Source organism: Acomys russatus, chromosome 7, assembly GCF_903995435.1.
Source record: "Acomys russatus chromosome 7, mAcoRus1.1, whole genome shotgun sequence".
Classification (NCBI taxonomy): domain Eukaryota; kingdom Metazoa; phylum Chordata; class Mammalia; order Rodentia; family Muridae; genus Acomys; species Acomys russatus.
Genome location: NC_067143.1, coordinates 64,213,123 through 64,225,725, shown reverse-complemented (window position 1 = coordinate 64,225,725; position 12,603 = coordinate 64,213,123). Strand labels below are relative to the sequence as shown.

The following is a 12,603-nucleotide window of genomic DNA, read 5'->3' as shown; positions in this document are numbered from 1 at the left end:
TTAGAGCAGATGGTTTACTGTAGCCCTTCTTTGCCTCAGTTTCCTCACCTGCACAGTGTTGGACTAAACAGCATCTGTCTCTCACAGTGAGAATGCTCTCATCCTGACCTTGCCGATGTGCACAGCGAAAACGCTGTGAGAGGTCATCCTTTTGTGGCCGTGAGAAAATGAGATAAACCTCTTAGGACTTCGTTTCATCACTTAAAAATTAATAAAATGAAGAGATTTGCATCTCTTTCTCTCTCTTTTTCTTTATTTAAACTCATAGAATTTTTTGCACACAGCATATTAATCCTCTACATTGAACGGCCTTAGATTAAGTGTGTATTTAAGCAAACTATATTAAAAATGAAATTGTTTATTCTCTATGATCTGGTAGGTGCCTTATACAAGAGGTTCAACTGAAGCCCACGTTATTAGCCAAGGTTTGTCAACACAGACCTCTGTCACGAGCATGTTAAGCTCCTTCCCCACTGTTTGCATGAGCAGCTACACACGCAATAACACACACGCAAATGGAAATGCAGATTTCATATATTGGGGACCTGTACCTAAATGATAATTACCTAATGCTCCTGATGAGTGTTTGCACTTGAAGCAAATTAGCATTAAATTAAACAATTCGAGCCCAATGTCTTCTGCAATCAACTGCTAATATTAGACCATTTATGTCTGAGAATAATTTCATGTTAATGTCTATACACATATATACAGTAATTACACCCCAGGTATGTCTCTGGGACAAAGAAAAGTTGTAAGCATACTTTCCAACAGCATAAATTCAGAAAAACAGATTAAAGGCTCCTGTGGAATCCACAAAGCCTTGAACATTACAGTGTCAGTCTCTAATTCAACTCTCATTTCACATTCAAGGAGCATGAAGCACACACAACTGACCAAGGTCGAACACACGTGGTCGATAGGAGCTGGACTTTGTCCTCGTGTTGTCTCTGGTGTGATGGCCAATCCTTGTGGCCCGCCTGGCTGTTCTTCACATCACCATGGAAACACAGCTTTAGGGGCATCTATGAGAGTGTTTCTAGAAAGGTTTAAGTGAGGAAGAAGGGCCTATCCTGAGAATGGGCAGCACCATCTCATGAGCTAGGGTCCCAGAATGACCACCAGGGAGAAAGCAAGCTGAGCATCCGCATCTCTGCTTCCTGGATGCTCCATGCCTTCCCACCACAATGGACTGCATCCCTCTTCCTACAGTAAGCCAAAGTAAACCCTCCCGTTTTAAGGTTGCTTTTGTCACAGCCACAAAGAAAGTAACACGAGTCTGCAGTAGTTCCATTCCTAATATGCACATGACCTCACTTAGACCAGAAAAGCTAGAAGCCAAAGCACTAAGTATGCTGTGCGGTCCCATCAGCAGTGTCAACTGTGTCCTGACCTCCATCAGTATCAGTTAGTGAAGTCGCCAGAGCGCCACAGGAGGCAGAGGAGAACTGAGCCAGAGCCCTTTGCTGATCCCAGGGTTTCATACCATGTTCTTGCCAAAACCACTCTTCCCTGAACTACTTCTGGGTGAGATTGAGCTCAGCATGTCTGTGGTATGGGGGTCTCCCTCCCCGGAACCCCCCTGCTCCGCTGATCCCTTCATTTTTAATCCTTAAGTCTCTCCTCCTCCTCAATTCCTTTTCTTTGCCAGAATTGAAACCCAGCTCTCTACATCATCTGCAGTTTCCTTCCATTATTCCCTAGGAACAGCCTACCTATCTTAGCAACTGATACACACTGAGACATTTCTAAAAGTCAATTGGGGGAGGAATGTTTGACTTCCCTTTTTTTAAAAAGGAAATCAGGAGATTCTGGAGACATTGCAAAGAGATACCTCATTCTAGAGTGTAAGAAGGGTGGCCAACGATTGTCGACAAAATAAAACAAGAAGGCTAACAGGTGAGAGACAAATGCTTTCTTAAAAGATAGGACATACAGACATGAAACAACCACAACAAAACAACAATGTCATTAAGACCAGGAGAAAAGGGCTTGGAGAGCAAGGATGGGTGAAGTCTACCAGCTCTAAACACAGCACTGGAAAGCAGAGCATCTTTCAATTGTCTCAATCAGAAGGGGCCACTGAAAGCCAGTGAAGTCTATCAGAAGGAAGACAACCTGAGCGGCTCGAATGCGTTTCTTGGAAGAAACCAGGGAAATATTGTAAGACTTTCCCTGAAGCTTCAGATGGAAAGTGTGTAGTTGGACAAAGTGGGCCAGGGAACTCCCAGCAGACCTCGGCAGGTCTGGCAGGGTGTTGTGGACTAAAGACAGCTACGGACTCTGACCTATTCCTCCCAAAAAAGGTTGCATTCTAACAACCTCTCCCTTGAATTTCAATGCTTTGCTCAACCGATAGAAGCCAGTGCCTGTCAGGAATGCCGTTCTAGGACTCCCAAGACTAGATCATAAGAAGCCTTGCGCCTTCCACCCAGGATTCTTGGGATAGTCCTTTGAGAACCCTGGGGCTGAACCCTGAAAAAGTCTCCTCTATATACTCTCCACTGAGAACATTCTTGCTACATACATACATGCATACATACATACATACATACATACATACATACATACATACGTTCCTCCAGGAAGCTGCCTGAAGCTCATCAAATCGCCTTCCAGCTGTGTAGCATCTCCTTTAGAGACAGGGAATAGGAGACTCACTCAGCTAAGCCCCACCCAAATCACTTAGCCCTTATCATCATGAACAACAATGAAAGCTATCATTGGGTTTGCTTTTATGTTTTAACACGGTTATAAAACATAGAGAAATGCCACAGAGATCAGCATGGATACTTCAAAGGGTACATGGATAAATGTCCAGGTGGAAAGTTCCAGAAAGTGGGAATGGGGAACATGCTGGAGAAATCATGACTCAGGAAAGATAGCATAGAAAGATTGGATGCACCAGATAGAACCTAGAAAAGTATCAGCTGAATCCCGCTGGATGACCTGCTGATCAGAGGGGATATCTCTTGGCCAAGCGTAGAATTCTATCTGAATTCAGAAACCCCACACTGGGGAGGGTAAATGGAGATAAGACATGAGAACCAAGTTTTGGAAGGTGAAAACTTGAGTGATTTCACTTCTTTCGAGAAGCAAAACTATCCTTAAGTCAAGAAGAAGAAGGAAAACACAACAAAAGAATGTGCCAGAAACCTACAGTATGTGGGAAAGGCTGCCCAGATCCAGAGGCCATATAGAGAGGCCTGTGTGAAGCAGAGCGCGACAGCTCAGAACTTAGAGGGGTCTCGTTGGAAGTAACACTGCGTCAACAGGAAGAAAGATAACTAGGGACCAGGGTCACCGCTGACAAACAGTGATGTAGCCCACAGAAATGCTTCTCAAGCCTGAACTATTCAAAGGTATAAAGAGATGGTGCTGCAAGCAGCGTCTGCCTCCAGAGCTAGTCCTCACGGCCCAACGGTGCCAGGGGTCTGCCCCAGAGGGCACCTCCATGCAGCAAGACTGGGACCCCGAAGGCGATCCTCCAGAAGAGCCAGGAGTCTCATGTCCAAAGCAACCTTCCAGTGAGAAGTAGGGACAGCAGCCATCGTGACATAATGCTGTTTGTGTCTGCAATTTTTCATATTTTTAATTTGACGGCTAAAATTTTTCAGCACAGTATTATGTAATTTCCCATAGATTATATGTATTGGCATAAAAATAAAATTCCTGCATCAGTCATTCAGATGTGGTCACTGTAATTTGAATATCAAAACAACTTAACATCATTATCCATTTAAAAATATGCGGAAAATATTTCTTTGACATTTTTTGTAACTGCTCATCTTTAAATTTATGCCCCCAGTGTACTTTCTTTTCAATATTTTTCCTTACTGTATTAAACTTAAAAGTGCTTCACTCATCACCCTTATGATACTTTCCACTGACATTTGATCTTTTATTTTATATACCTTCAGTATAACGTTCAAGGTGTCATACACAAACGAAGTCAACCGTTTCCTGGTTGGTTGACATCACAGTTATCATCAGTGCAATTGATAAACATGGAAAAAAATTGGTAACTATGAAGCTTATGAACTAAAATTTTATTGTTAGAACATCTTGATGGAATAGGTATTTGAAATATATATTTTTATTATGTTATTATTACATGTGATAACTGGGACTAATTAGTCCAGTTGTTAGTAACTAATTTTATGATTTGAAGCATTAAATAGGTATTATAGTTCTACTATAAATATTTTTTTAAACTTTTTGTTTGTTGTTTCAAGACAGGGTTTCTCTGCGTAGCCCTGGCTGTCCTAGACTCATTTTGTAGACCAGGCTGGCCTTGAACTCACAGCAATCCACCTGCCTCTGCTTCCCTGGGTGCTGGGATTAAAGGTGTGCACCACTACATCCAACTAGGATAAATATTTTGACAAAAAGACTTTAATTGCTCTTTTAAATAGCGCACAGCAAATGTGGGGAGGGGAGCAACTGGAAGTTAAGCTCATTGCATTCAGAATAGGCCATGTCATTTAGATCTTTGTCTCTCTCTCTTTTTTTTTTTTTTTTAAAGCTTAAAAACATAGGGTATTTTTATTTATAGATTAAAAATTGAGTCTTTCGATGTGGATTCTTGTATCATGTCTTCCATGATATTATAATAGAGGGAAAACGTCATAATGGAATTTTCTTTTTTCTTTTCTTTTTTTTTTTTTATTAATTTATTCTTGTTACATCTCAATGTTTATCCCATCCCTTGTATCCTCCCATTCCTCCCCCGCCCCCATTTTCCCATTATTTCCCTCCCCTATGACTGTTCCTGAGGGGGATTACGTCCCCCTATATATAGGCAGATTTGGGCCCTGGGGTCCCGCTCAAACTAAGGCACCAGCCAAGGACAATACAGGAGGTAAACTTTAAACCCCTTCCCAGATCTAGCCAATGGTCAGATCATTCTCCACAGTTGAGTGGAGAGTGTGATACGACTTTCTCACATACTCTGGTGCCTCACATTTGACCATGTCCCCTGGAGGGGGAGACCTGGTGGCACTCAGAGGAAGGACAGCAAGTAGCCAAGAAGAGACTTGATACCCTATGAGAATAGATCTTTGTCTCTTCTGTGACACTTTTCTTTCCAGCTAGTGTCGCAGTCTAGGATGGATACAAAAAGTGGCTGAAGAGGATTGCTTTCACTTAAGTACATACTTTAAAACAGCCATTTTTAAGACTAGATATACCGCACCAATCTTCTCTTTGTTCTGATCCAAAAAGCCATACACTTTTCCACAATAAAATAGATAGAAAAGATAAAATAACCAGAAATTCCCCTAAGTGCCTCTGCCCCGAGTCACATCCTCTACCATTTGTCTGAATTCAGAAAACCCCACACTGGGGAAAACAGACAATTTCTAATGCCCTTATCAGCACAAATATGCAGAAATCTACTAAACTAATCATGGCAGCCCGAGGCTTTATTGTTCCTGCATGGTAGCTTCTCCTTTGCTTGATTCCCCACCACCAGCCCCAATTTTTTGGAGGACAGGGCATCTGGGATGTGGGATAAGCACACATTTCCTCTGGGAAGTTACAGAAGTGCTAACAAAAAACCGCATGCATTCCTGGGAGAGAAAACAAATGAAAACTGAAAGATCTAGAAATAGATTTACTTAAAATGCTCTGTGCTTCCGTGTCTCTTGGGAGCCTGCTGGGAATCTGAGAAAGACAGTGCGTCTAAAATGGCCCGAACATCACTGGCTCCCCACCTGAAAGAGCCCTGGCAAGGCAGCCTGGGGTGCTAGGAGCACACTGTCCAGAGGGAGCGCAGAACGAAGGTGATTCATCTGCGCAGGGCAGGGAAGGACGCACACCGTGCATGCCCACGTAACGTGCTTGCAAATTCCTGACTTTGCAGGAAGGAGAAAATATCCAAACGCCCTTCTCTGAGAACAGGGACATTTTTCTCCCATATATGGTAAATATAGCAGCATAATTAATCTGCAATGGCTCTTGCCCTAGCAGGTATATGTTCACACATGCTTGTGGCTGTGGACAAGTGAAATAAATACTCTGGCTGGCATCGTGTCCAGGCCACATCCAAGACTGTATTCTGTTTTTCTCAGCTGCAATGTACACTCAAGGCCTGTGGAAGCCCTGGGGATGGAGTGGTACCCTGGGGATGGAGTGGTACCCTGGGGATGGAGTCGTGCCCTGGGGCTGGAGTGGTGCCCTGGGGATGGAGTGGTGCCCTGGGGATGGAGTGGTGCCCTGGGGATGGAGTGGTGCCCTGGGGCTGGAGTGGTGCCCTGGGGATGGAGTGGTGCCCTGGGGATGGAGTGGTGCCCTCAGACTGAGAATGGGCCTATTTCAATCTTCTTGGAGTCAAAACTAGTAGTGAGATAACACTGGGTCTGAGGTACTACCTACATCTCCAGGCATTTCAGTTTTGTTTGGGATGAACCAGAACATGTAGATAATTGTTGAAATTCCCCCTCCCACATGACTGTAGAGACAGTCTGAATTGTAGCCCTGAAGGAAACTAGACTCTGCCTGTAACGGTTAATTTTTTGTTGTCAAAGGGACAGTCTGTAGAATCATCCACCTGAGCTGGGGAGAACGCATCTGAAATGTGAGCAGCACTCTAAGCGCTTGCATCCCAGAACCAGTGAAAAGGGGACCGAGCGCTGAGCACTGGTACCTGCTTTTTGCTTCCGGACTGCAGATACACTATGGCCTCACTCACATTCCTGCTGCTGGAGCTTGGGCTCGCCTGTAAACCTAAAGCCAGAACAAACCCCTTTCCTTAAGTGGCTCTCAGCAGAAAATAAAATAAAATAAAATAACAGCAATGAGCAGTGAATACAGCCCTGCACACAGGCTGGAAGAAACCCTCCTGGTTGGGATAAACAGTAGGAATGAAGTTTGTTTTCTGCTTGCTCTTTCCCCCAGGGAGGTATAGAGTAAGATCAGAGGAGACGTGTCTGGAGACTCCTGCTTCTCTGTCAAGGGCACCAGGGCTACGTAAACAGCCTCCCTTTGCCTGTACTGGGCAACATGGCTGAGAGAATCAGCACTGACAAACAGAATCAGATGGACATTTTAGGCCCGAGTGTCAGGGAATCTACACACGACTTCATGACCACAGCATCATCAACTACTTTTCAGCTTCCTAGAAGCAAACTGATCGCTGACAATGACTCCCAAAGGGCCCGCCAAGGAGCCAGGGCAGTGGCTTCAGGAAGGGGAGGGCTTCCCCATGGACAGCTGACGTCCCTCTGCTCCATCCTGCCACCAGCCTAAGCAATATCATCCTTGCCAAAAAGTTAAAATAGTATTAGTCCACAGCTACAAAATTAGGAAACTCCAGTAGCAAAAATTACTGTGTTCTTTTAAGACAGAGCATATTTCCAGTCAATAATGTACAATCCAGAAAGCGGAACCAATTACCTTGTGTTATTTCATTTACTCCAACCCAGCCCACTGCAGTAGCAAGGAAAACAAGGGTCAGAAAGATTGACTTGTCCAAGTTTGCAGGACGAATTAGTAGCAGTCCTGATTTGAACCCTGACTTGATTCCAACCACTATACCAAGTCTACTGCCTCCATCCCATAATGCCCACATTCATAGAATTACAACCTATTTGAGAGAGAAGGAACTTAAAAGACATCCAGCCCGCCTTCCGCCTACTGCCTCTGTGTTCCCATCATTGGTGTCCTACCTTAGCCATGGGACCTTCCTAGGGCAGCCCTCACACGGCTGGGAAGCCCCACTCACCACCTGGGGTAGCCGGGGGGTTAAATCCAGGGACCCTAGTACACTGCCCTTTATTTCAATGTCCATTTCTAGACTGAGTATCTCTTGCCCCCTCTAAACACTCTTCAAAACCTCTATCTTCAGCACGTCCATTTGTTCTTGGAGTGTCCTCTGAGTGCGTGTGATGATTAATTGTCATTTTCAACTTGGAGTCGCTTAGAAGATACACCTCTAAGAATGCCTGTGAGAGTGTTTTCAGAAAGATTTAACAAGGACGGGCATGACCATTCAGTAGAATGGGATCCCAGGATGATTAATAGGAGGGGAGAGGTCAGCTGAGCATCAGCATTCTCTGCTCTCTGCTTCCCTCTTCTCAGATGTGAGGTGCCCAAGCTGCATGACCTGTTCCTGTGAACCAAGCCATGCCTGTCTGCCACAATGGACAGGTCCTCTCTCAAACCATGGGCCAAAATAAATCCTTCTTCCCTTAAGATGCTTTTTGCCAGGCATTTTGTCAACAGAGATATTGCCAATAACTAATCGAGGGTCCAGAACTGAACTTAATTATATTCCAGGGTAAGTCGGGAAAATATGGATTATATTGTTTATTTTTATTATTATTATTATTATTATTATTATTATTATTATTATTATTATTATTATTATTATTATTATTATTACCCTTGTGGTATGCATTATTTAACTATTTATTTATATGCAGTTTTAGAGAGATTATTCCCCCATAATAGCCAACATAGCTCCATAGTGCTGAAAAAAAAAAAAGTCTCCAAAATGCGTACTTTGAAACACCAAGATCCAAGCATAAGTAAACAGACATTTAACTTTTAAAAATGCAATCCTACCAGTTTGAAACACACCACTTGGCCTTCTCCACCACATACTGTTCAAGTCTTCAAGAGATATGTGCCTTACAAAGTCATGAACAAGTCAAACCCCCTGCCATTCATAGACAAAAATCCTGTGAATGTAAGAGGATATATCTCTAAGCATGCCTGTGGAAATGTTTTTAAAGGGCTTAAAGAGGGTAGAAAGCCCACCCTGAGTATGGGGTGCACCATCCAATGGGTCCTTGGAAAGATCTATGAAGCAGATAGTTTTTCCTATACAAATAAAGAGATTTTATTTAATTTATGTCCAGACACCCCAACTATAAGTTCTTGATGGAATAGGTTCTCCTAGCATCTTAGGGAGTGACATTGAGTCACTGGCTTAATAAACTTGTAGCCAGTGACCCTGCCTACAGCCAATATAGCTCCTGAAGTCACCACTGTCCTTCAAGGGACCTTGCTCAGCAGATAAAGATTGTCCAAGAGACAGTATGAACACAGCAAGCTTGCCTCATAGGAGAGTTGGAGGACACCACGGGGAATGCTGGGAGGGAAAGAGGAAAACACCAAGAAAGGAAGTTGTGAGGAAGAAAATAAATATGTGAACACACCAAGAACAGACTTTGTCACCAAGAACAGACTTTGTCATCCCTCCCTGAGAAGCAAGGCTGAGGGAATTCACCTGTAATGTAAGAGCAGCTGACCCAGATCAGCTGCCAGGCCAGGCCTCAGAGACCTGGGCAGCCATACCTTGCAATGGGGCAGCAGCCAGCCAGAGGCTTAGGAGTGTGTTCTACCCTGAATGAAATCAGAATGAGTGACAAGCTGAATGACATGTGTCGGGACATCAAATGATCTAAGTCTCCAAAGAGCCCAGCCTTTCCCATGACTCTATGACCCAAAGGCAAGAGAGACCCTGCCCAACGGCTCACTGCAGAAAGAGACGCTGTACATACCCTTGCTTAGGAATTCCTTTGGTGAATTTGGAAGGCAGAGGCAGCCGGATCTCTGTGATCCCAGGCCAGCCTGGTCTTCTACAAAGTGAGTCCAGGGCAGCCAAGGCTACACAGAGAAACCCTGTCTTGAAAAACCAAACAAAACAGAAAGAAAGAAAGAAAGAAAGAAAGAAAAGAGAAGAAAAGAAAAGAAGAAAGAAAGAAAGAAAGAAAGAAAGAAAGAAAGAAAGAAAGAAAGAAAGAAAAGAAAAGAAATTCCTCTGGTGAGATAGGGTCCCAGGCTTTTAGATCTTCTTCAGACTTCAATATTTCTGTTCACCACGCACTAGACTTTTCTTGCCAACATGGACAGTCATGTTTTAATGATTCAGAGTGGGACATGAACCTAGAGAGCTTGAACACCCTTTCTCCTTCATGGCATTGCTGATGCTGGTTCATCAACTCAGAGTGCCCAGCGCAAAGCCCCATCCCTCCTCAGATCCCCAGTGTCCCAGGGGCCTCAAAGCACTGATGCAGCCTTGAGACTCTCTGTCCATTTGTTTCAGATCTAAGGACTGGAAGGGTGGCCTTTGAGGTCCCTCCTGTGGCTGCGAGGGTGAGAAGACCCGGGCCAGCCGCACTGTCACCAGGGTAGGGACATGGACCAAGACAGGACTAGCAGGAGAATCAGATCCAAAGAGCCCAAGCCCTGTGCAAAATGGGATACACACAGGAGAGGAAGAAAGGAATCTGTGAGCTCATCAGAGAGGCCAAGTATGGAGGAAATCGGTGGTTTATTATTTATGGGAGGCTTTTATTTGGTGGTGGGAAAGAATGGTAAGTATGTGGCACAGTATTCCCGAACTATAAATAACATGTAAACAGCTCTCCTAATGAAAACCGTATGGAGCCTGCTGTATTGGAAGGCGTCAAGAGGGAAATGGTGGGTATCTAACCCAGGCCTTCCACCTGCTGTCACATCTTCTTTCTTTCATTCTTGGGAAGTTTCACCTCACAGAGCAAGCGCGGGAGGAAGGGAAGACGGGAGAAGTTAAAAAACCTCAGTATCCATTCTGTTGTGAACCTGTTTACAGCACATCTGTCTTAGACTACAGAGTGTAGCACACCCTCTTTCTGGAAATAAGTATGAGCCTGCCTAGAAGCACAGGATGACCTTTCCAGAGTCTTCTCCATGACCAGAACTTCAAAAATTGGTTCATCCCTCTGGAGGTAGTTTGAGTTCTTCAAGGTAAGAAGGCTCCCACCCACCCACTCACAGTGTGCACTGTGAAAGGAGCTCAACAAAGAAGATGCAGGACACTGGGGACAGTGCTGGAAGATATACTAGGCTCTGGGGTCATCTTGCCGTGTGGCTTTGGCTAAATTGCTTTGCTCTCTGAAGTTCTCCAGTTCTCAGATCTGGAAAATGCAGAGTTGGGTTCACTATTCTGGAACTCCCCAGCCCCCCACCCCCCACCCCCACCCGAGTCCTGGCACACTCTGCATAGATGTTGGTGTGGACATCAGTGGTCTGAAGAGGGTCCCTCTCAAGAAAGGCCACTTCACATTTTTCTCCCAGTCTAGCTGGGTCACTCAATGATCCCTCCCTGGTGACCCCACAGTGTCCTCTGTCTCCCAGTTCACACTGACCTGCACTTCCCGTGTCAGGGCCAGCTCCAGGAGCTGGCCAAAGTGCTGGCCCAGCATGCTCAGGGTCTCACTCACGCAGGCCTTCATTGACTTCAGGACATGCTCATTTTCCACCTGGAGGCACCTGGGAGGAGGAACCAGGGAGTGGGCCACCAGAAGGGGTACCTGGTTGGACCACAGCTGTGACTAGGGCAAACCTGGGCTTGCTCAAGGCATGTGTGTGGGAAGAACAGACTACAGGGGAAGACACCAGTCCCAAAAGGACCAGGGATGGAGCCTGCCAGCCTGATTCATCCCCTGGCCTTTGGGCATATAGAGAAGTGCTGAAGTCATCATATTTCCTGTTTTGGGGAAGTGCTATAACCAGAAAGTGGCAATGTCCGATCTCTGGGTTCTCTCACCTTGGGAGAGCGGGCTATCATTATGGCCAAGTTGTCTGGTCTCAGTGGTGCCTGTGGTGGAGGGGCAGTAAGCTTTGGAGAAGGTAGAGCTATCTCTATGCAGCTTATAAGAACTGCTGCCTATACATAAACAAGACTGGAGCAATGGTAAGGCCAGTGCACATGTTAACACTGAAAAGGGAAAGTGTGAGGCATCCCACCTCTAGACAAAGAACTACGACTGCCCACTGGAGAAGAAGCAGCCTTATTTCTCATTGGTGGTTCAGTACAGAGTGGTCAGCCGTGAAACCATGTACACACTACCACCAAAAATGGACTTAGAAAGTCATAGTTTATGTATACATATATGTACGTAATGATAAAATAATCAAAAGAGACTATTCAGTGGAGAGTGGGGGCGGGTCACAAGCAGGCATTGAGGGAGGGAAGGGATGGGGGAGTGATGTGACTCTATTTCAGTTTAAAACTTATTTTTAACAAGAAAAACAACAGAACTGCTGCCACAATATGAAAAACAAAAGGCTGCTTCAAAAGTTTTCCTTCTAGACAGGCAGGCAGAGGGGATTAGACTGAGGTTCACCCACGGCCTGAGATTATTCTATCCAGAAAAGGAAAAGACTCTGGCTTCGCACAGACACCGAAATCCAGGTTTCAGGCACGAAGAGCAAAGGAACATGTCAACACACACTCATGGCGTGTCCATATGAGGTCAAACGTGTATGTGGGCGTCAGAGTGTGAACTCGTGTATGTTTATGGTGTGAGACAGAGGGAGGGGCTGTGGGTGGATTTCTGTGATCACATGAGTGTGTGTTTATATAGCTCTGTGAGAGCAAGTACATGTCTGTGAACTTCTCTGTCTCTATGCATCTGTGCAGAGGTGTGAGTTCGGCTTTCACCTTACCTGGGCTCTTGCCTTAACTTTGCAGTCCAAGGGGGCTCTCCAAACCTGAAGGAAATCTTTCCCTATTATCAGCTTACTTCGAACAACTCCCCACTAATTTCCCTTTCCCTAAACTCTGAATATGGGACAAAAACTGCATGGAATTCTTTTATTATTTCATTCTAC

At 44.9% G+C, this 12,603-nt stretch overlaps 1 protein-coding gene across 1 annotated transcript in view; it reads right to left on the bottom strand.

The window, feature by feature from the left end:
* Nucleotides 1-12,603, bottom strand: part of Insc (INSC spindle orientation adaptor protein) — a 98,001-nt gene that overhangs the window by 60,038 nt on the left and 25,360 nt on the right. The window contains exon 4 of the mRNA XM_051149258.1: nt 11,136-11,259. Within this exon, the coding sequence (XP_051005215.1) occupies nt 11,136-11,259 (124 nt within the window). The remainder of the gene's footprint in view (nt 1-11,135; nt 11,260-12,603) is intronic.